The sequence below is a fragment of the Phycodurus eques genome, chromosome 8 (genome assembly GCF_024500275.1).
Source record: "Phycodurus eques isolate BA_2022a chromosome 8, UOR_Pequ_1.1, whole genome shotgun sequence".
In the NCBI taxonomy this organism is placed as follows: Eukaryota; Metazoa; Chordata; class Actinopteri; order Syngnathiformes; family Syngnathidae; genus Phycodurus; species Phycodurus eques.
In genome coordinates, this window is record NC_084532.1 from 9,875,795 (window position 1) to 9,900,926 (window position 25,132).

Consider the following 25,132-nt stretch of genomic DNA (forward strand, 5'->3'; position numbering starts at 1 on the left):
TTTGCTGACTCCCATTTAACATGAGTTTTAATGCGATTAATTCTGAACACAGCCACATCCCAGTTATGAGAGGGTACGGACACTTACTATAGGCATCTCATTTATCTCACTTTTTTTTTTTTTTTTTTTACTTCACATCTCTAATACATTTCAAAACAGTTTTCAACTGAGCTCTCCATGTTATAAGTCACATTAATGGAAAAAATGTTGATTATTTATCTTGGTCTTATTTTTTAACATGACAAAAACCTGCCATGAACAGGGGTGTGTAGACCTTTTATATCCATTGTATGTTTAATGTTAGATTGGTCTAAAACAGCCTGTTGCACATCATCACATATTTTATTTGTATTTTTTTAACCAGCATCATGCGTAAGGTAATAAGACAAAATTATTACTTGTGTGAAAACATGACAGTACTGTTTTCATGGAGGTTTCTAGACATTTTAATGAAAAAGAAATATGACCAGCTGGATCTTAAAGTGTAGGTTGACGTTCCAGCCCTTTTAGTGCTTCATATTGTTGTTTACCACTTTGTTCTTTCACACCCATCTAATGTGTGAGTGCTTCTCTCTGCGATATTGACCGTAATCACAAATCCATACTTGTATGTTTCATTGAGTATTCTACTCTTGAATAATAAAGATTTATACCTTTGTAGATTTATTAATCCAGTTTCAGTAATGCCCATCTAGGTGCATACAATGCTCAGCTGGATTCACCAAAATGTTTAAGCGATACATTAGCTCCAGTCACAGTTTGTCAAGTAAAGCTAATCCTACGTGTCATAGGCTAGTATAAAATCTGTCTGCTAAAATCTGCTAAGGCACAAAACAAAAGGGCTGTACAGAAAACCAGAATGAAAAATGTCACATGTTGTTTGAAATAGAAAATAACAGCAAAGCCTAAAAGATAATTTATTCTTAAAAGGCATCATCAGTATTTAAGGTAAAGGAATTCTATACAATATGTTCTTCATCGTGCACCAGAGGGCGTTAAAGCTCTGTTGTGGTATTTTGACGTGACCTAATTACGAGCTATTACCAGAAAAAAACCCGAAAAAAAAACAAAAACAGTTTTACTGTAAAATGTCCCCACAAGACAAATGTAAAAAAATAGGGGCCACCCTGAAAAGAAAAAAGTGCTGTAAAAGTGAATTAAGTATGTTTACAAGAACTAAGTTTTGTTTGTGGTAATGTTATAAGAATAAAGTTGCATTGTTACAAGACAGGTTGATTGAGGACTCTAAATTGCCCGTAGGTGTCAATGTGAGTGCGACTGGTTGTTTGTTTGTATGTGCCCTGCGATTGGCTGGGTGTACCCCGCCTTCTGCCCAATGACAGCGGGGATAGGCTCCAGCACTCCCACGACCCTTGTGAGGAGAAGCGGCTAAGAAAATGGATGGATGAATGGATGTTAGAAGACAAAAGTTGTAAATGTTACGAGAATCAAGTTGTAATACATTAAAAGGACATTTTCTTTTTTTTACCTTTTAAAAAAGTCAGGTGTACAGTACATTTTGCTAAGAATATTACTTAATTCTTGCAAAAAAAAAACAAAAAAACTAATTCAAATGACATTATTCTCATAATTACAACTTCATTTTCTAATTGAAGTAAATGACATTTCTTTTCACTGTGGCCCCAATACTCAAAAACAGTTGATAAAAATAGTCGCGGAAGTGGTTAAAACACCAAATTTACCTTTAAGAAAAATCCCTACGCACAGTCAGCCTATGATGATGGAAATTCTTGTTTAAAACATTAAAGCCATATCTTCATGGGCAATTTAACGGTCGTAGTTGAATTTAAAAAGAAATCTGTTTTCTACACCAGTGTGGTGTGCTGTGAGAGATCATCAGAGGTGCTGTGGAAATGATCTGTAGATGGCAAAAGGTACAATAAACCTGTGTATCCATCTGTTGCCATTCAGACAACAGAATAAGACAAGGTTTCCTGTGAACCTATCAGCTTTGTGCTCAATTAAACAGTCCCAGATTTTACACTAATCCAATTTTGGGGTAAATTGAGACGGGATCATTATTTCCGTCTACATAAATTTTGTGGCATTTTGATTGGTGGTGTGCCGTGAGATTTTTCTAATGTAAAATGAGAGGCCCTGGCTCAATAAAACATGAGAAAAACTGTTCTAAACTATCAATGAAATGATCTCATGTATAAAAACACTGACAGGAAATGCCATAAATACAAAATGAAAACATACACTTTTCAGAGATTCTGAATTCAAATGAAAAGAGTGAGGGCGTTTCCTTCCAATGTGACACTCGGCACATAGATTTACAATCATTTGTGCTTTTTGCTGCCTTTTTTTTGTTGAACGAAGAAAAGCAAGATGCTGGCTGACGGTGGCATGAAATCATTGATGGACTGTTTTAAGGTACATTTGTCAGGAATGAATCAACTTTGCCCGGACTATCTGGCTTTGGGCAGTCTGCTGTTAAGATTTCTCTGGTTAGTCAAGTTGTTGAGCATGCAGTTGTTCGATAGCGACGCCAACTTGGTGTTGATGGCGCCCTTCCTCTGCTCCCAGCTCCTCTCATCTTCTTCCTCAGGCTCCTCTTCCTCGTCTGCCTCGCTCTCCTCATCACTGCGCTCGTCCCGCTCCACCTGTAGACAAAAGTAAATAGGTAAAAAGTAGTAAAGTAGTAGTAGTAGTAGTAGTAAAAAGATGTGCAATCAGATATAAAGCAGGCTTCATGTTTTGTTCCTAGATAGATACATACATATTGTTTCTAAATATGTTTGAAAACGTGCAAAGACTGAGAACAATACAGTATTGAATTGTTGAGATATGGCTTAAAACTCTTTTTCACCTACTTAATGTTCCTGATTTTGTGGGTGGGGCTAAAAACTAGCCCCGTGATGTCACGGGTCTGGGGCCGATACCCCTCTATACTGTGTAAAAAACAAGCGCCCTTATTCCACGCAGTGGCCATTTGGTGGAATTACACTTCCTTGTTCATAAATTACTTCACGCAGTTCTACTAGTATAGCGTGAAACTGGCCATGTAACTATGCCCACAGCTTGAAAAAATACATATTCCCTGAAGTGTAATGTGGTATTTGGGTAACGTGTCTTGCCATTTGGCACCGACGCACGTTGTGTTGCGAGGCAGCGAAGAAACGGACGAGATGCGCCGGCCCGTGGCCCGTTGCCAGCGGTGAGAGAAGCGAGGAGGAGGATTGGTTGTTATGCTTGTTAACACATAAAACCACAGGGATCACCGGTGACATCGCGGCGCATGTGTATTTCAAATTACCGTAACTCCTCGCTACTTCGTGTAATTTTAATCATTCAACCTGCCTCTGAAAGATGTGAAACTAATAAATGTATTTATTATCAGGGTGCTAAAAGAGTTAAAAAGACTCCTCTCTGTGATGTGTCAAATGTACTAGGCTTTACACGATCAGGATTTTTGGGGAAGATCACCGATCAGCGAGTTGAAAAAACTGATAACCGATCACCGATCTGATCGCATGATGGAGCAATGTGTCTATTTAAATGACGTGTTCATTTACTGTATGTACTTGTCTAATGTATACTGAGTATCATTATTATTTTTCTCTATTCAGGTCATGTATTCTAATCAGTGGGTGCTAACCTACTGTAATTAAATTACTTTGTTTTAATTAAATTACTTCACACATACCGACACTTTAGAGCATGTTTCGTTTCGGCAGAACGCCGACATGGTTACGTACAACCGTTAGTGCGAGCACTAGCTTGGTAGGCTACATAACGTTTTGTTGCCTGCTTGCGAACCGTATCGTATTAAATGTACGTGAACATAACTCAAGCAATCCTTGAATTAAAGTCCTCTCCCGAGCACCGGTGACCACCAGCACACATTTTCCCCATTTTGTTCTTCTAATACACACGACGCAATCCATTGTTGTTGTCGTCGCCGTGGTAACTAGTGTATCCGTTCCCATTTGAGTTGAAAATTTCCCCCCGTGACTGACTGGTTTGGACCACCAGAGCTGCCTGCCGGCCAGCCTCACGTCTGTGTTCTACTCTCGCCTGGACGAGGAAGACATACACGCCCGCTTAGGCTCGGACCTCTGTTCCTTAGCGGGACCGAGTCGGCCAGCGGTGGACCTTGCTGCCAGGGCGGTGGAAAATCTTGCCGCGAGCCCATGGCGAGATCCGCCACACTCGATCGGTGATTCGAAGTTTGTCTTTTCAATGTATTTTAATCCTATTATTTCGAGCCTTGCGTAACGCTGCATAATGGCGGCTCTGTAAATGAAAAAGGCCTACAGAGGTCTGTCAACCAATCAACGTTCGTGACGATTCAGAAGCAATGCGGAATAAGCAACATTTCTGCTTGACAGTTAAGTTCATCACCTCCTTTTTATTTGTATTGTTCAAACATTGAAAAATTTAAACTTAAAATTGATCAAATTTAGTCATAGTAATCATAAGTAAGTCGTGCAACCCCTGTGCATGTTCACGTTAGTGAGGGGCATGGCTTTGGTCAGAAACTGGAGGGGGAGATGGATGAGCAAAGCGAGGCTACATTTTCTTGTTCGCAATTTTAAAACTGCAAAAGTAACTTCAAGGTAATTGATTTACTGTCAATCGGAAAATAACAAATGCCAAATAAAAGTAAACAATTTTACATTTAACATTTAGTAAACAATTCAATAAGTTATTAAATATTTGGTAATATAATAAAATATAATTATTTTCAATTATTCAACTATTTTTCATACATACTTTTTTTTTGTACCTCCTCTACGAATAACCTGGCCCATCTGTCTGTTTTAAAATTCAAATGTGGCACAAAGTTTTTTTACAGTCCCAAATGTTATTGCTAACTTAGTGGCACATTAGTCTTAGTTTGGAAATACTGCTCTTAAAGGACTGACAATTAAGTCAGCTGTAAACAGGAAGTATGCTTGAAAGGACCAATATTTGCACATTCTAAATGAATTTGATGATTTGGCAATTAATGCACATCGGCTCAGCCAAAGGCGTTCTCACCTTTCCCTTGAACATAAACTTGCAGATCATACGCAGGATTAGGTAGGCCCAGAAGATGTGCAGAGCTTGCAGTACTAGCAGGAGGGCATTGAAGAAGTAATAACCAAAGAAGGGCTTGAAGAAGTCAAGAGACAACACCAATGTTGTGTGGATGATTCTGCAAAACAAACAATTTTGGATGATTAGTTCTAAGTAAAAATTATGTATGAACCAAAACCATGAGAAACATCTCCGAATCATTAATCAATCAATCAATAAATCAGAACAGCAATTGAATTATTTGTCCAAAATGACAATGTGTGCTTCCATCTTTGTGGGAACAGTTCACAGAAGGCCCTTTACTGTGCCAGCATGACTGTTCCCCAGTGAGCAAAGCAAGGTCCATAAAGGCATGTTTGGATAAAATTGGTGTGGAGGAATTTGAGAACCCTTACCATGATCTCATTTTTGAAGACCTATTTAAAGACATCCTAGAGTGACTCTATAACATGCACTTCGTATAAAAGTGTCAATGTCATTTAAAAAAACACATTGGTTTTGTCATACGAGTGTCCAGAAAAGGCCCCTCTAGCAGCTCCTTCAGTTTGACCCAGTTTTTATCCGCTTTGTCCATATTTGGATAAGACGCCGCCTTTCCTCTGATTGGTTGCCTCTTTGTAGAAGACCCACTTATAAGAGAATCGGGAGTGGCGAGGTAGGCGATTTTCGCTAGTGAGGTACATAAGCTCGAGAAATTCTAATGACCTGATTTCAGGCCTCTCAGCGGAAAAATGTCTGGAGCTCAGCAATGCGGGGACGATTTTAATTCATATTTCATGTTTTTATTGAGGCACCATTGAGCCAATATTACATCCCAAATGCTAGAAAAAAATGGTTTGGTAAAATACCTTTAAACCATTTTGAGATGAACTGGAGCAGATTCAAATTCATATTGACTAATATTACTGCGGCTTTCCGAAGAACTGATAACGGGTCCATGTACAGTATGTCTGTATTATACTGCCCCAAGGTGACCAAGGTGCGCACACCAAAAGGATCAGCACAATGTCCATTGAAGTGAAGCAAAGTCTGTGGCAAAAACAGTTAAATTGTATTTAATTATGTCATTACTGTATGTGTTTACAAAGTACAATATTCTAGAGTGCTATTTTTCTGATCAAAAACACATTCCCAACTTTGTTTTTGGGGAGGCTGGAATCAAATTATATTATTTCCATTCATTTTAACACTTTAGAATGACGGGGATCATCGGTGACACCGCGGCGCATGTGTATTTCAAATTACTGTAACTCCTCGCTACTTCGTGCAATTTTAATGATTCAAACTGCCCCTGAAAGCTGTGAAACTAATAAATAAATCTGTTATTATGGTGCTAAAAGGGTTAATGGGGAAATATGATTTGAGATACATTTACAGTCATGAGTGTGGTTACGGAACAAATTAAACTTGTATCTCAACGCACCACCGTATTGCAAACATAACACCATGTAACAGCACATTTTCCATGGCGTTGATATACCTGCAAGGAAACACCACCAGCCGTGTAATCAGGAAAACCACAGAAAAGATGACAAACAGCGAGTCACACGTTTTCGTCCACTCGGCATAGTGAAACATCTTGGCAGACTAAAAAAAAAAAGAAAAAAGTCTTATTAGCTCATTGTGACTCAAAATATTCATATAGTCATATAATGGATATATATAGTCCTATAAATAGTCATATAATGGAATGGAAACACTGGCAGAAAGAGAAAAGCTATGTTCATCCATCCATTTTCTGTACCGCTTTTTTTTTTTTTGTCCAAAATGACATGCCAGTCATGTGACACCCATGAATAAAGGGCATGTTGAACAGACAGGAAGCCATGAATGAACGGTTGTGTGCAAAAGGCAACCTTTAGATCTGTTGTTTTAGCAATCCCGTAATGACCGTATATAACTACAAAGACACTCAGTAGATGGCGCACTGCGATCTATCTGTGAGTCCCAAAAACATGCATGGTAGGTTAATTGAAGACTCTAAATTGCCCATACGTGTGAATGTGAGTGCGGATGGTTGTTTGTTTGTATGTATGTGCCCTGCGATTGGCTGGCAACCAGTTCAGGGTGTACCCCGAAGATAGTTGGGATAGGCTCCAGCATTCCCGCGACCCGTGTGAGGATAGGCGGCTCAGAAAATGGAGGGATGGATTTAATTTCCCGTCGCTCCGTCGTATCGGGTCATTGTTGTTATAAGTCACGTTTCCCAAGTCACGTCATGTCACCTCATGTTATTTATCCTGTTGTGCTGAGACTAACCCCCCACCTCCCACCCCCGCCACAAACCCCTGTGTTTATTTGTATCTTGAATTCTGGACTGTTAATTTAGTATTTTTAGATCTCATTCAAGTACTTTTTGGTTCACCTTTTTCCTAACAGTTTTTTTTGTGATTCACTGCCTCGCTTCTCCTACTTCCCTGTATTTGGGTCTATTGGCCTCCACACAAACACCATGAAAACCTTCAACCCTAACATCTCACTTGTCAACATCTTGAAGTGACACGTGAGTATAAAAACAAGTTAACCATTGTAAAACGTCAAAGATTGTGTGACTGTGTTAAGGCATGAACAAGTTTGATAGAAGTGTGACAATTATTATTGGACTTGGGTGGTTACTAGTTAGGAGTCCATTTTCAAAGGATTTTCTTCAAACTGGTCGGGATTAATCTTCTCAGCCCTAATGACATTATTGATTTTGGATGACAGGCTGGGGTCTAAGGTTAAAAAATGTGTACTGTTCATGCCTTCTCCTCTGGTTTTCCACCACTCATTAATCAGAGATTCTTATGAGAAATAATGATCGACTCTAAAATAATAACAGACTAAATCAGTCTAACTATTTGAATTTGAATTTATTTAATCTATAGTTTCTGCTCAAAGTGTACCTTAAATTTTGAACAGAACACGAGTTGTACCTCGAGCAGGAAGTCAGACGAGTCATGCACCAGCATCACAAGTGTGCCAATTCTCACGTAATTGCTGCAGTAGGAGAAACCAATGAGAAATATGGTGGCAATGTGATGAATGACCTGCTCCTTGAAATCCTGAAACACACATTTCAAAAGGATTACGCAGTGAGTGGACAATTTACACAGACGTAAAAACAGATGCTCCAAAACTGCAGTCCAGACATATCCATCTTAAAATATCAAATATTACAGATTTACAGCAGATATAAAAAGTTTGAAAAACCCCGTAAACGGCTAGGTTTTTTTGTGTGGTATAAAAACTGAGACCAACATAAGTAATTCAAAAACTTTTGTACATTTGCTGTGAAATTTTTTTTGAATTATTTCTTGGTGTGGACAAAAATAATAAGAATTGTGATGTAATGCAGTGGGTGATCGACATTAGTGGTGCAAGAAGAAAAAAAATGCTACAAGAAATATAGAACCTGAACCTTTTTGACCCATTTGACTAAATATGAGCACAACCAGATTAAATTATTAGAATGACATCACCAAACTACTTGGAGGATTTGTGCGTGTGTGTGATATAGAGTTGATTATACTTACTTTTCGCTTCACATCCACAGAGACAGAGAGAAGCAGAGACAGATAGAAGCCCAGTTCCAAGGTGTAATACCAGCTGTGGGCATTGGTGACAATCTGAAACCACACATTAAATGTTATTTGCTGTAAATAACACTTTGGCTGTTTATTTGGACTAATACATAGAGTGGAATCTCTAAAGTCATACATCACTAGAGTCATAAAATTCAGATTTCACGTTGTTGTGTTTTTGCTGGTACTCCGGTCTTTGCCCACATCGCCAAAACTAAAATTTAGATGAATTGAAGACTCCAATTGCCCACAGGTGTGCGTGTGAATGGTTGTTTGTCTATATGTGCCCTGTGATTGACTGGCGACCACTCCATGGTGTACCTCGCCTCTTGCTCAAAGTTGACTGAGACAGGCTCCAGCTCCCCTGCAGCCCTAATATGGATAAGCACTACAGCAGGGACCTCGTTTGATGTGCGTCCCGCGTCTCAGACACACAAATATGGGCAGGGACCCATGAAGCATGATCATTCTGCGTACACAGACGCACAGAATTGCTTACCTAAGTATGCACGTTTGTGTTGCAGAACTGCTTCAGCTATTCATTATCTGCTAAATGTATGAGTCCTGTCTTGGTGCTAGCAAATCAGAGGCAGAGTAAAGAGAGTCAACATGTGAGGTGAGTTAAAAACGGAGAAAAATCTGAAAATGACCGGCAATGGAAGAGAACATTTGGAACAAATGGCGCTTAAAATGGAAGGCCCAGAGTCATTATTTTTTTTGTACTGGGAGTACAAATTAAAAATGTACATACAGTATGTGAAACGCAATTATCAAACAAAGAAAGGTTTTGAGGAGTCTGGTTAGCAGATCTACCTCACAGTTTTGGGGGCCCGGGTTCAAAACCGCCCTTGCCTGTGTTGAGTTTGCATGTTCTCCCCGTGCCAAAAACATGCATGGTAGGTTAATTGCAGACTCTAAATTGCCCGTAGGTGTGAATGTGAGTGCGAATGGTTGACTGTTGACACGTGCCCTGCGATTGGCTGACGACCATTTCAAGGTGTACCCTGCCTCTCGCCCGAAGATAACTGGGATAAGCTCGAGCACGCCCGCGACCCTAGTGAGGATAAGCGGTACGGAAATGGAATGAATAAATGAATGACACAAAGGTTATGATCATAACCTCGAAAACAGTTCACTTGTTAAGATTTGTTAAAGTATGTTAAATTGTTTGAGACTTTACTGCTGTGTCAAGATGCCATTCATTTTCCCAACAGCTTATCCTCACTTGTTCTACAACCCCAATTCCAATGAAGTTGGGACGTTGTGTTAAACAAATAAAAACAGAATATAAGGATTTGCAAATCATGTTGAACCTATATTTAATTGAATACACTACAGAGACAAGATATCTAATGTTCCAATTGATAAACTTAATGGTTTTTAGCAAATAATCATTAACTTAGAATTTTATGGCTGCAACACGTTCCAAAAAGCTGGGACAGGTGGCAAAAAAGTGAGAAAACTGCATGTTAGCGGCAAGGTCGAATACCAAGTGATTTCTCCAGATTCTCTGAACCTTTTGATGATATTGTGGACCGTAGATGATGAAATCCTTAAAATCCTCGCAATTGTACGTTGAGGAACATTGTCCTTAAACTGTTTGACTATTTTCTCACGCCCTTGTTCACAAAGAGGTGAACCTCGCCCCATCTTTGCTTTGCTTGTGAATGACTGAGCAATTCAGGGAAGCTCCTTTTATACCCAATCGTGGCACCCACCTGTTCCCAATTAGCCCGTTCACCTGTGGGATGTTCCAAACAGGTGTTTGATGAGCATTCCTCAACTTTCTCAGTCTTTTTTGCAACTTGTGCCAGCTTTTTTAGAACGTGTTGCAGCCATAAAATTCTAAGTTAATGTGTAATAAGTGTATTCAATTAAATACAGGTTGAACATGATTTGCAAATCATTGTATTCTGTTTTTATTTATGCTTAACACAACGTCCCAACTTCATTGGAATTGGGGTTGTACTTTGTTTATCACTTGGTTCAAAAACTTGACGTGATAGAGAAGAACTGAGATCAGTTTTGGATTCCACACCCAAAAATGAGTTAAAAACAGCTGTCAGACCTAACTCAACAAAAATTGTGTTCCCCAGTGTAATATATTGAGAAAGAGCAAGAACAGTGGATAGCACAAAGTATTGTACAACCAGTATAAAAGATACAACTGTAATAAAAATCTGCAAAATAGCGCGACCGTGAAACAAGAACTGGGATATAACGGAGGATTACTGTATCTATATTTTGTGATGATGGATGGAGTGACTCATTGCTCCAGGGCTGGGACTCATTGTTTCCATGACATGCGCATCCCGGCACTCACATAGTCTCAAGTGGAAACTGATCTTTGCTACAGTATAGACAATGGATGAATGGACAATCATATGAATTTGAAGCTTTGGAAGAAATATCTGCCTCAAGGTCGCAACTTGATTTGGAGAAAAATCTCAAGATTTTCGGGTTCAAGACCTTTCAAGGTTTTCGAGCTCCTAAACATGAGACAATCTTCTCTAACACTTCACCCTGTTAGATGATTTTCTTTCCCCCAAAGCTCAAGACTAGAAAAACGTCTTTACACTCATGTATGATATCGAGTATATTCCAAGTGGTAGCCTGCTATTAAATTTGAGAAGAGAAGTGGGTGACAGTCTCGAATGTGAACATCTCTTGCCGCCTGCGCAGCCTTCAGGACAATCAGAGGAAGTCCACAGAGGCAAAGGAACCCCAGAAAGGAAAAGCTGCAACAATATAAGCAGTTGCACCACGATGTTCACCCAACTGATCTGGAATCTGTTTTCAATTTTGTTAGTTTGAGGCCACGAACCCTAAAGAAAAGGTTGGGTTCCCTAGAGGAATGCTGACTTGCAGGCAGGCCTCACTGTCATCTGAGTTATTAGCTTTCCTAACTCGAGGTAACAACAGCGTAAGTAGGCGGGCGTTGGTTTAACCAATCTTTAAAATTTGTGACAGGTTAATTTATATCAGTGACTGCTATACTCAGTCTTGTAATGTCACAGAGTACAAACACTTCAATAGTGTACTAAAATAAAATGTTTATGTATTTGTTCTTCGTTATTTATATGGCTGGAAACGTTCCCTTTTACTCCACTATATTTTCTAAATAAAACGTATACTTTTACTCCGATACATTTCCCCTAACCGTCTTTATTACTTACTACAAAATAAAAATAAATAGTTAGTTGACGTATTGCCTGAACGGTGGAGTACAATTCCTGCCTTTCCTGATGTGGTAGGGATACTGGAAATGAGACAGGTAATCAGGGAGTCTTCATATGGGTGCACCGGAAGTGTGCGTGTGTGTGTGTGTGTGTGTCTCTCTCTCTCTCTCTCTCTCTCTCTCTCTCTCTCTCTGTCGCGCCAAGGCTAACTTTGCTCATGAGCCAACACCCACATCTTTCACTACTGTACACTGCTCAAGCAAAGTAAATGAATTAAAAATGAAAAGAAATAAAAACATCTTAACAAAAATCTAACAACACACTTTTTTTTAAATACTTTTACTTCTAATACTTTAGTACTGGAAGTGTACTTAAGTAAATAGTTTAATATCAGAAAATCACTTTTGACATTTAAGTATAGTAAATGTCAGATATTTTAAGACTTTTACTCAAGTCGTACTAAAAGGTGACGTAAGACTGCTAATACAGTTTTATTTACATTTTTTTTACGTGTCCATTTTCTATGGTGGTGATCCTGTTCAGGGTCACAGCAGGGAAGGTAATCTATCGAAAACCATCTACGCAAAGGTTTTGATTGAAAAATTCTAGTAAATTGAAAAGAAAAAAGAGAAAATGCACACAGAAACCCAAAGGAGACTAGGAGCAATAATATTATATCACACAAGGAAATAAATCTATGCTATAACATCCAAAATCTTTCCTTACTTTCTTACCTGCTTAGGAAAACCCTGCCAACACTCCCTGTGATCCCAAAACCATGGAGACTGGAAGGTCACAAAAACATGAACTTAGTCTACCTGTAGATCATATTAGAATGTACAGGTGTACCTAACGTTGTCTTTGCTTTGAATGATCAGTGACAAGGGAAGCGTTCAACAAAATTCAACAAAAAACAGACTTACGTCGAGCAGAGAGGTGAGCCCTGCTGTGAAAGCTGCGAGGTAGAAGACAAAGCGCCAACTGCAACACACACACACACAAAAGAAAACAATTAACACCGTTACAGTAGGTCCAGTAGTATTTGGACAATGGCAAAGTTATGATTTTGCATTAATACACGATCAATCAAGATTGATTGTTTGATCAGATTTGTGTATGATTGATTGCTTTACGAAAGCTGAATGTGTACACATCTTTGAACGATTTTAATTTGAGGTTTCGCAAAAAATGACTCTCCACTTGGGAATTACTTTCAGTTACTGTAGCTCAATTTGCAGGGGCTCTAAGGTATTTGGACAACATGGCATGACTGTAAATTTGAATGTCATTTTTAATATCAGCTATCTATCAATTTCTTATCCTTTCTCATCCGCCTGAGGTCTGGTCGCAGGTGAGTTGGAGCCTTTCCCAGCTGACTTTGGGGATTCATACAACCTGAACTGGTCGCCAGCCAATCGCAGGGCACAGATAGACAAACAACCATTCACACTCCCATTCACACACGTAGCCAATTTGGAGTCTTCAATGACCCTAACGTGCATGTTTTTGGAATGTAGGAGGAAGGCAAGAGCACCTGGAGAAAAGCCACGCAAGCAGGGGGTGAACATGCAAACACGCCTCAGTAAGGCCAGAGTCGAGACTCAAACCCTGAACCTCCAAACTCTGATACAGACGGGCTAACCACTAGCGCAACGTGCCGCCCATTTGTCAATTCTTTGATGAAAATTTTTGTTCACTTTTGTCTTCAGTAAGTGAAAAACAGCGAAAAGCATAATCTCTACGGTTGAAAGCACACATGGCCAATAGAGATTTTTTTTTGTTTGTCCATTTCTTGTTTTATGTCAAATACCTTGTGGTGGTGGATTCCAAAAAATGCGTGTTTGAGACTTACGAGGCCTCGCAGAACTTTTTGGTGTTGGTGGGTCGGTCCTGGTTTCTTCTGTGCCTGAACCAGCTTCGAATCTTTGACAGGGAGAGTCCACAATGCTTTCCCAAGCTCGCCAGCTCACTCTGAGGAGAACACAAAACACACCATTGAAACATCTGCTTTACACTGCTGCAGACTCTCTCTGCGTGAGAGGCAACATTAATTCAAGCTTGTTGGCTGACATTTCTTTTGCCATTTCATTAAAGGAAATGCAAATTAGCTTGTGGTTTTTATTCAACCTGCTCTATTTATCCGTATTGATGAGTGACGTTGCTAGCTCTTCTTGAATGCAACAGTAATGTGTAACTTAGAGTCTTCTGTCAATAATGTTTAGTACGTTCATGTTTAAATTTAAGGATATCCACAGCAATTATTTGAATATGAAGTGATCACCCGTTTATTGCGAGCGTTACATTCCAGATCTATAGAGAAAACATCTTTTTTTTGTCCTGTTTTATAGCTTTAAACTGATTAGAACACACTGTATAAATACACCAAACATTGAAAGCATAAAGCGTGATCATAACACTCTCATCACATTGAAATGTATTTAAACACACTTTTTAAACCCATTGTCAACATATTTCATCACAAAAAAATGGATGTTTAACAGAATCAAATATGCTATGTAGTGGCAGTAGTGATTTAATGGGAGATTACTGTATTCCCAATTCTAGTGTGATTTATGGAGTTTGATGGGTGTAACAAAAGCAAGTGAGGCTATTCTGCTATATTTGCAAGCAGGTGACCCAAAGCATACACACAAGGAAGTGTATTTTTGAAGTGTGCAAAACCCTGCTTGTCCCCACATGAATGCTGATAACGAAACATTATCAACATAGCGAAACCAAAAAGAGGGTGGAGATGTGATCCTGTAATGAATCTGTCTGAAACTTGTCTGTTCACCAACAATGGGGTAAAAATAACTCGTCTTAGCTGCGCCAATTTTACAGTTATTATTGTACTGTAATTTCTTAAAAGTGTGCCTTTCTGATTTTTTTTTAGGATTGCTGGAAGTGAATAGGGATATTCTTATTCTTATTATTGCGCTGCTGTGACAGCACATCTATCATCATGGCTCATCTCACGGGGACTTTTTCAAACAGGTTGTAAAACAGGTGCCACCTCATCCAAATAGGCCCAATGCAGTTGTTACACAACCTCAACTCAACAACAAAGCATTTAAAACAAAGAGGAAAGAGAGATACGATAGCTTTAGCTTATAGCATATATAAATGCTGAGCATGTTTATGCATCTAATCATTTTCCACAGAGAAACTACAGTCGGCACATGGTTTTGTATCGGTATAAACGGGACAGCGAATAAACCAGGCAGCATTTATTAGGTTGTTGTGTTTCTCAACCTTCATTTAAAATGGAACATTCTCACAGCACACCACCCAAAAACAATAAAAAAACAATATCACCAAAAAGTGTGAATACTGAAATAACCATGATAACATCTCAAAGTGACTCACAAATTGACGGACTCAGTGTGGAATCTGGGCCTGTTTACCTGAACACAAAGTTGATATACTTGCAGAAAGCCATGACTTATTCTGTTGCATGGATAGCAACAGGTGTATTCCCCGGGTTACTGATTTGTCCTTTTGCCCTCTGATGGGAGAGCATTAATTGCCTGTCACGATACAACTCTGGGATGGAGAAATGGCACTAGTGTGCCAGGGCACCGTGGCTGGGAATCATTGCTGTAGTTGTATGAAGTAAAGAGCAACAAGCAACGTGAGCTGATCAATAAACTTACAACTGAGGCCTAGTGATAGAAATCAATATGCAAATATGCCAAAATGCACACTCACTGTTCATATGCCGTATCTATCCATTTTCTAAAGCTGGAGCCCATGCCAGCTGACTTTGGGCGAGAGGCAAGGTACACCCATTAGTGCTTAGTGAAACATACTTCTCCCCCGCAAAACTAAAGCTCACACTTTGACTTTTCAAGGGATCCAATTTACGCTGCAGATGGTAAAGGTCACACTGAGCATCCCGTTAGGCTGTATCTGCCCATTGCACATGCTCGCTGTCGGAATCATCTGAACAAAAAGGGTTAACACAAATCAGAATCACGTACTTGTGACGGCTGACGGTTGGTCTGTTTGTAGAAGTCCTCCAGTTTGGGAATAGGAGCAGCTCGAATCCTAATCCGGTCCTTCACACCTAAACGTTTGCTTAATGGGACAGCCAGGACCCTAGCGAAGACAGACAGAGAATACAAGGGGATGAATTATTGAGCCACCTTTAATATGAATGACATCAACAGCTGCCTAACGTGACACCACCTCAGCAATGTAACTCGTAGCGGAAACCGGATCGCTCATTATGCTGCTCCCGTGTGACACGTTGTGACTTTGTCTTTGCTGATACGGCGTCAAGAAGACACTGGATCTGCACGTGTGTGTCCCACACAGTGAAACGGAAGAAGAGGGCCAATGCTGTTGTATTCACAAGAGAGCTTGATAAATGTGCGCGTGTGTAACACTATCTCAGAGGTAATCACCCCGAAACAGGCAGAGAGGGAGAGGTCAGAAAGAATGAGAAGGTCAGAAAAACACAGATACATACTGTAAATACACAGTCTCTGGTTACAGGGGATGTCGCAAACATTCAAACCTAAAAATGCACACAGTCCAGATGTGGTGGTAGCTGGTCGTTCTGTGAGTTTTTAGTAGGCTTTACACGATCAGGATTTTTGGGGCCGATTAGAGAGTATAAAAAAACGATAACCGATCCGATCACAACGTGGAGCAATGTGTCGATTTAAATGACCTGTTCATTTACTGTATATACTTGTGTACTTAAGTGCTCCAAAAATTATATTTACAATAAATAATGTATCTTTGTTCCTCTATTTATGCCAGTGAGGCAGTATGAAAATTACATTCACACATAGCACCTCACAATTTGTACTGTACTTAGTAATAGTGGAAGGCACTTTTGTTAATGATATTTTTATCGCCAAGTGATCCCATACAGCAGCTCTATAACGCACCTGCCGTCTTTTCGTCTCCTATTCTCTGCAGATCGCTACAGACGTCTTCCGCAAGTTTTGCTCTGACCAACTGGAGGACAGCTATCTATCTAGCTGGTCCCGCGAGGCAAATCTGAAAACTGGTTGGTCAAGAATTGCTGATATAGTTTTAGCTACAAAATCTGACCTCCATGCACATGTACTGGCGGCACTACAAGCCAAGAGAAACACTATGAAATGAAGACAGTATACTGTTGGAAATAAATAAATATAATTTCATGGAACAAATGGAATCAGTTTGTAAATGTAGGCCGGTGCTTCTGTGCCACTGTCATTGATGCTCACCAGTACAGCATAGGCATGTGATAATCTGGAGTCAACAAGGTATTACTGATGGAGCTGTTGTACAAGTAATAAAATGGTCTCTGAGATAAGGCATGTTAAACAGGCTCCATATCTGTGCATCATCAGGTCACTACATCTCGCTTATGTCACAGTTGACTGCTGCTGATTGTTGACAAACTGTCAGCCAAACGAACCAGTCGGGTGCGCGCCATAACCTTTTCCTGAACCGCTGTACTTTAACAAACACGTAATGTTTCTTTCAACAAGTTTACATTTGTATTGTGCAATGCCTTTTCTGTTGACCTAAACACTAGAAGCACTACAACATAAATTCAAATTTTTCTTCCTTGAAATTGAATCAATGTATCGACAGGCACTCCGGTTTCCTCGCACATCCCAAAAACATGCATTAATTGGGGACTCTAAATTGCCCGTAGGTGTGAATGTGACTGCGAATGTTGTTTGTTAGTTTCTATGTGCCCTGCGATTGGCTGGCAACCAGTTCAGGGTGTACCCCGCCTCCTGCCCGATGACAGCTGGGATAGGCTCCAGCACGCCCGCGACCCTAGTGAGGAGAAGCGGCTCAGAAAATGGATGGATGGATGGATGGATGACAGGGCCAGTTCGCTGGCCCACAAAATTGTCATCATATTTCCGTCCTCTGATTGGCTGGTCAGAGCAAAATTTGTTACAGCTAAATTTAACGAGAAGCCCTCACTGAAGGTTCAGATGCCCAGTGCGTGGGTTGCTGCTGGTATTGCCTACTACAATATATATAGTAATTTTAACATAACAGCTCTAAAAGAACTGGCACGTTGGCTTGTAGTAAGGAGCACGGCTGCTCTGTCGTTGTCATGGTTACCATGGATCACCTACTTTAGTGGTCTATAATTCTCGTGCAACAGTAGCAGTGATGACACTAAAATGACTGTTGAGAGTTGTGTGGAATGCATTTGAGACACCTTAAAATCATCAGTAATGAGCCAGCCATTATTATCTGGCTTGCTTCAAATCCGCCCAAGACGTAGAGAAAATACTCAGCTACATTGTAAGTAGACTTTACACTGATTTTATCGGCATGCTTTTGAATTTTTGTCAAGGTGTAAGTTCATTGTACCATACATGAGATAGGACCACCTAATTCCCTCAAGTCATCACCACAGTATTGTTTGCTTTTGTCGCTTCTTGTTCCACTGGGAATTGTGTAATTAGCACAACTGGGGATATATATGAAAACTTGTGGTGGGTCAGCACAGAACCAGTAGCCACAATTGATTTAAGCAGCTACCTGTACAGTATATTACGTATAATACAAAAAACAAAAAAAAACAAAAAGAAAAAAACACAACCCCAACTTTTACTGACCTGTGCTTCACCCACTTTATATGTTCTGTACGGTCAGATGCTTTTAGAGGAGAACATGCAGTCAGCAGCTAAAAGTGCTTACTCATGATGTCAGCTTTCCCCCTGCACATCTGAAGAACACCTCCCCTAAACACTCACTCGCTAATGCAGCAAACCAACCAACCAACGTGACGGGCACAAGTTGAAGGAGGAACATGGCGACCCCATAATTGTACACCCTACGACCACAACGTGGTACACCACATCTAATGGGATCCAATACAAGAACTGGATCAAACATTATGCCTTTAAATTGATCATAATGCATCATGGAGTGTGTGAGATAGTACTGCCCTAAGCCCAAGCACATAATTTACAAAATATTAAACTTTTTGTTCAAGAACAGAAAGTGTAATCATGGATGGGCTAATCAATATTGAGCCTTTTTGACTTCGGCTTTTTTTTTTGAGCATTGCTGAAGTGTATACAGCAAAACATTTGTTTGTGGCATCGTGCATCACTTTTCCCATTTACATACACGCATAATGCAGTTGTTTGGACAAAAGTAAGAGCGATCCATATGCTGAACATCACGTACCGATGGGAAAGCGACTCCAAACCATCCATCCATCCATCCATCCATATCCTATACCGCTTATCCTTATTAGAGTCTCGGGTGAGCTGCAGCCGATCCGAGCAGACTTTGGACGAGAGGCGGGGTACACCCTGGACTGGTTGCCAACCAATCGCAGGCCACAAATAGAAAAACAACCATTCACACCCAAGGACATTTTAGATTCTTCATTTAACCTAATATGTATATTTTTGCAATATGGAAGGAAGCTGGAGGACCTGGAGAAAACCTACACAAGAGCATGCACATTTCATCTACAGTAAGAAAGTCAAAACCGAGATTCAAACCAAGAACCTCAGAACTTGTCCACTATTGCATCGTGCTACCCATCAAGGCTACACATTTTCCTACTTTTTATTTTTTTGTGACAGCCCCAGATTTTTTGCTGCTCACAGCCACTGGGGACACACTATGCATGAAATCTAGGTGATACTCTGTGGCCAAGGTTACCCTCCTCACTTAATTTAACTCCACTATGTACAATTGAGAGGTGCTGTCTCAAGTAGTTTGTGGTCATAAATAGACAAAACATGACACCAGCTATGGGGATTTGGGTTGTGTGAACTGAGTTGGGAGGAATTAATCTCTTTCGCAAGCCAACTATGCAACGCCAAATATGTTTACTGTTGTGGTTTGTAGTAGTGTATAACTGTACAACTGCAATAAAAAATACAGAGACCCCCACCCATGAAGCTAAGGTAACTAAAAGCTGGTGTTGTGCATATGTAAGAACACCTGCAAAGCGATGGATGGTGAAGAAAAGAAAAGAAAGAAAAAAATAAAAAAGATCCAAGCGGAATGCCTCTCACTCACCTCTCAAAAACATATCTGAAGGCTATGAAGGCAAAGGCCACTGGCAGAGTGAAAATGAGATCTCTGGGTAGTGGATAGTGACCTTCGCTTGTCTCCATGTCCTGCCAGTGCATGCCGGGAGGCAGCCAGTACCTGTCCTGCCACAGCCACTGGTTTAGCAGGGCCTCCATCCTGGAAGGAAAGGAGAGTGCTCTGAATATAACCGTTTACATCAATGCAAATCGTATTAATCAACGACAACACACAGCATTAGCCTTTTGCAAAAATGCGCAATCACATGGCAGGTGGTACAACAACGAATGCACATAATGATGCGTAATAGGGAATAGCGTCCGACAATCACATTGATTGACGTGTTGATAATAAAGGGAAGCGCCACTGTGCACCGCCCGAGCAAGTCCCAACACAGCGCCACCTTCCCTCTACAGCAGATATAAACGGGCTCGTACTGAAGGCACACAACATACGACTAATAATAATAACAATAATAACGATAATAATAACAACGGATAGGCTCCAGCAGCCAGCGACCAGAGTGAGCATACGAATATAGAAAATGGATGGATGGATAACAATAATAGCTAAAAAAAAAGGGCCGAAAACGCCCCCCCCCCCCCCCCCCCACACACACACACACACACACAAGTATGACAACATGACATACTCTTCTCAGCAAGCCCGCTTTTTAAACATTAAACATGTCTGTTTGAGAAGTGCAGCAGAAAACCGAATGACAAAGGCAACATCGCTCACCTGCTCGCGCTCCTGCAAGGAGGACGTCAAGTGCAAATTGACGGAGGGAGGAGCCTGCAGGCGCGGCGAACAGCCGCTGGGGGCGGTGCTATGACGTCAGACAATGGGGAGGCGGGGCCAGAAGTGGTGGCGGAGGTGATGATATCAGGGAGCATGATGGCCGCAAGAATAAAAAACTAAGAAAATAGGTCTATGCATTTAAACTAGCCCATATGGTGAGGACAAAAATATCAAAAATGGACCTTGGATTTGTTTTTGTTACTTTTATATAAACTGCAATGCACAAGATATAAACACACATTCGCAGAAATGTACTTTTATGAGGACTTTGAAAGCTAATATTTAAAATATTGTATTTGCTCCTCCCTCCGTCAGTGTCCTAATGACAGTTGCAATGTTAATGGGCATCCAGTCAGTGAGCGTGTCAGTAGAACCTTGGCTTTGCTAGTAACACTGTTTGAAATCACTCATCTATCTATCTATCTATCTATCTATCTATCTATCTATCTATCTATCTATCTATCTATCTATCTATCTATCTATCTATCTATCTATCTATCTATCTATCTATCTATCTATCTATCTATCTATCTATCTTTATGGAAGTTTCCTCTTTACTAAATCATTACTAGGAAAACAGAAATGCAGGGTTCACTTTTCAATATAAATGATATATTTACATATGGCGACACAGTGGCTGACTGGTTAGCACATCCACCTCACAGTTCACGTCAAAGGTCATGGGTTCAAATCCAGGCTTCGGCCTTCCTATGTGGAGTTTGCATGTTCTCCCATGTTTTTTTTTGCAGACACCACCAAAAACATGCATGTTAGGTTAATTGAAGACTCTAAATTGTCCGTATATATACATGTAAATGGGTGTTTGTCTGTATGTGCCCTCTGATTGTCTGGCAACCAGTACAGGGTATACCAAGCCTCTCGCCCAAAGCTAGCTGGGATGGATGCCAGCACACCTGTGACTCTAGATGGATAGATGGGTAGAAAGATGGGTATTTATATATAAATACATTTCTTAATTATAGCACTTTACCCGAGCATAGTAGGCCCTACTAGTAGATTGTTAAAATGAACATTTGTCATATGACAAGCTTTTGAAAGAATTTTTTTTCCACTTTTTCTTTGTACTACAGACATACGAAATTAATTTCTTCCCTAATTGTGTCTGACAGAAACCCTGCAATTGAGTTAATCATTGACAGTGATGATATTTACTTTAAAACGACACTTGCTGCGGGAATTTGAACTGTCACTGACTGTCACAGTCATCAGTTTGCGGTTACGCCGATAAGATTTAGAAACGCACTCACATGATGCTGCTTTTCATACCAGTCACACTCCAACAGTAGAAAACAAAAACAAAAATTCCACCCAGAAAGTAGACAAATGTTTTCCTTCCTATAGAGAACAATAACCACAGAGCAGAATGTACACTATCGGGTACCTTTGTTCATTGTTGCGACGGCAGGGTGAGTATGTGCAATTTATATCAAAATTTAGGAATTATAGTACAGACCACCTGAATGTGCTGTATGAAAGTTTCGATTAAAAGGTGTATTAGTTGAATTAGGTTTTTTTTTTTTTTTTTTTTACAGCTCCAAACTCGAACGCAATCCATTCCAAGATACCTTTTGTCGTTCAAGTTATTCAAATAAAAATGATGTGATGCAAAAAAAAAAAAAAAACTCACTTAACTACTTTATACAAGTAATGTTTTAAATAACATTTTAACAATCCGAACAGTCATAGCAGATAAAGGAAATGTTAACTGCTGTAATAAGAAGCTAAATAAAACAACAATAAAGTAAAACTACTACCCTTTGAAGACGCATGACAGAAAAGTAATGAGAGGAAAAGGGGAAGATGTTCATGTTTTCAGCATCGTAAAAAGGTGCCATTTAGTAGAAAGCTCCTCTGCTCATTTAGTACATAATCAACATTAGTCACTTTGCCTAAAACAGAACTAACTGGAAAAAAAATGTTTATCATTATGCTATTGTTTGGATTTGATGATGTTTCACATGATGTCATGCATGGTGGTGGTTTGAAGGTGATCGGTTCTGTTTCACATTTGAGGAATACTGTTTGTTTGAACTCCAAATTGGACCACTTTTGGGGTGATCGACTTGGGACGTTCCACTTTATGATTGTGGTTGTAGTTTGCAGTGGTATAAAACTGAATGCAATCTAATGCACACAAGCAATTCACTGTAAATAAAAAAATACTGTACTTTCTGCGCAAGTGCATAAGTGGAGGAAAGGTTTATTCATTTCAGTGCTGCAGTTCAATAAAAAAAAGTGAATCATAAAGAGTCAATACATGAATTGCTAATTGCTACCTAATTTCCATATTTTTTTAAAAATATATATTTTTTATGTAACATTCTAAGTTCTTGAGATGTATTATTATTTTTTTTAGCTATAAGCTATAATCATTAATCATAAAACAATCGCAAAATATCAATATACAGTAATATACGAGTTTTACTTTTTTAAATTGTACTGAATTAAAGTTTTTCATGATATTGGCTCAGTGGTTCACATACTTTTTACACCAAGTACCACCTCAAAAATACTTAGCTCTCAAGTTCCACCATTGTGACCAACATTTAAATGTCGTAGCGTAGTTGCCCCAAGTGTTCACCAAAAACAAGGCAGAGATTTTATTCTTAAAAAGTACATTTAATATTATTGTAAGCCACTGTAACATTTTGCATGGGTTGAAAGTTAGTACCAATTAAATATAGGAAAATAAAAAAAAAACTGCAGTTAAACAACAATTCACTTCAAATGTGTTGCACAAAAATTAATGTAACTAAATTAATGTTTCAAAACCAAAGCTTCCAAAAGATTAAATGCAAATGTATTGTACTTAAATAAGAGACAACTAAGCTATACTTAACAAATGCACTGAATTGGATTAAAAAAAACCAAAAAACTTTAAGCCACTGTGCCAATTATGCAGTTTGAACATTTGATTCTGTGATTCTTCACATACCGCTAGAGAGAGCCCACGTAGCACTAGTGGTCCCCGCACCACACGTTGGGAATCATTGTTCTAATCTATTGAGATGCACCTGTCTATTCTTCGCCCGGACATTGCGACTGTTACTGTCTAAACTAGTCACAGTGCTCGAGACAAGTGTACACCGTGTAACATCAGATGTGTGTGAGTAGTGTACTGTACAGAGGGAATCGCCACTTCGCAGGGTACTCAGTCTGTGCTGGCCAGTGACTTGAACCCTGCGTGTCTGGTTACACAAAGTTCACAATTGGCAGACTTGAACTCAACCCTCGAATGTCGGCCCCTTCAGTGTGTGCTGTACCTGAATCACAACTAACCTTGTTTTGAGTGTGCAGGGCTTGTTTCTATCTTGACATGTGACACAAGAAGCCTCAGTACGATGAGAGCGGTGGAAAGATTTCTTTGTGGCAGCAGGTGAGAATTCACAAAACTGTGAGAATCCAAATGGGTCCCGCCAGCAATTTAGGACATTTAATGCTGATAGAAAGTGCCCGCCACAATATAGCTTCATGACTTTCTGAGGCAATCTGCATGCAAACGCCAAAGTAACACTGTGCATTCTGTTAAAAATTCATGAAATGAAGGAAAATGAATGTATGGCATTGTGGAATTTTCAGTGTGCACCCAGCCTAATTTCAGACAAGATCATTATTTCCCATGCAGACGAAACTATTTGCGATGCTGTATGTTTTGCTAATAAAAGCAGAGAAGGAATGTCTGGAATAAAAGCATGTCACTTCTTTGAAGCTGGCACCATACATACATGCAGTCGCTTAGACATACGCTATGTACAGGTACTGTATACTGTATGCTCTGGTATATAGAGTAAAATAGAATGAAAATATATTGCACAAAAGTTATTTCAGTGTAATCTCTGAGATTAGATAAAATGCTTTTATTGTACAAGTTTCTCAATAAAGTTCAACTTTGAGTGCTGGTTTAAAAAAAGACCATCCACCATTTTCTGGCTGACATTAAAAGGAACTTTTGGTTTCAAGGTAGAGTGAAAGACACTTGAGGTTTATTTTGACTTTGACGGACATTTGGGTGTGTGTTATCTAAGTGCTGGATAATTGTTGACATACAGTCAAATGAATTTGTTTCCTCCTTGACAGCCAGTCTCGACAACAAGCGCACAAGTGCCACACAGCTGCTGTTCCAAAGATGTTCACTTTTTAAAAACAGAGCTCCTCTAAGGCCAGTTTGAAGAACCTGCTTTTGCTATGTTGAATGGCAATGACATTAACAATGTTTTGCAAAAGGCAACCAAGTTGTTTGCACATAAACACAAAATCTGCATATTTTTGTCCTTGTTTTAGGCCTACCGTACACTGAGCAACGCAGCCGAAACTGGTTTGGCTATGATTCAAAATTTGAATGGCTGGTGAACAGTGTTGCAACATTTCCGGTTAATCAAAATGACATGTGGAATCACATCAGCTTTGACAACCCAAATATGTCCGTGGTCATCAGCGAGATTTAGCTGGCTGCCGCCATTGCCATGCTGTACCAATAAAGTATAATACAATCAATAT

The 25,132-nt window shown here is 39.7% G+C and overlaps 1 protein-coding gene across 2 annotated transcripts; it reads right to left on the bottom strand.

Annotated features, from left to right (window-relative positions):
• Nucleotides 1-314: 314 nt before the first annotated feature.
• cers4a (ceramide synthase 4a) lies at nt 315-20,579 on the bottom strand. 2 transcript variants are annotated; one of them, XM_061684354.1, is made up of 11 exons: nt 20,555-20,579; nt 19,802-19,972; nt 15,769-15,886; nt 13,641-13,759; nt 12,712-12,769; nt 12,523-12,573; nt 8,562-8,654; nt 7,962-8,090; nt 6,527-6,633; nt 5,008-5,164; nt 315-2,627 (listed from the first exon to the last, which is right to left on the bottom strand). In XM_061684354.1, the coding sequence occupies exons 2-11, from the start codon at nt 19,969-19,971 to the stop codon at nt 2,433-2,435; spliced, it is 1,197 nt and encodes a 398-aa protein (XP_061540338.1). In that variant the 5' UTR covers nt 19,972; nt 20,555-20,579; the 3' UTR covers nt 315-2,432. The 2 variants fall into 2 exon arrangements, with proteins under 2 accessions (XP_061540338.1, XP_061540339.1); XM_061684355.1 differs by lacking the exon at nt 20,555-20,579 and adding an exon at nt 20,466-20,546.
• Nucleotides 20,580-25,132: the final 4,553 nt, after the last annotated feature.

What these genes read in the sequence shown, in the direction of transcription:
- cers4a (XM_061684354.1), bottom strand. Translation starts at nt 19,971, where the DNA reads ATGGAGGCCCTGCTAAACCAGTGGCTGTGGCAGGACAGGTACTGGCTG. An exon ending in CCAACCGTCAGCCGTCACAA is followed by an intron (nt 13,760 to 15,768) that starts GTACGTGATTCT and finishes TGTTCTCCTCAG; the next exon opens with AGTGAGCTGGCGAGCTTGGG. An exon ending in GGCTCACCTCTCTGCTCGAC is followed by an intron (nt 12,574 to 12,711) that starts GTAAGTCTGTTT and finishes GTGACCTTCCAG; the next exon opens with TCTCCATGGTTTTGGGATCA.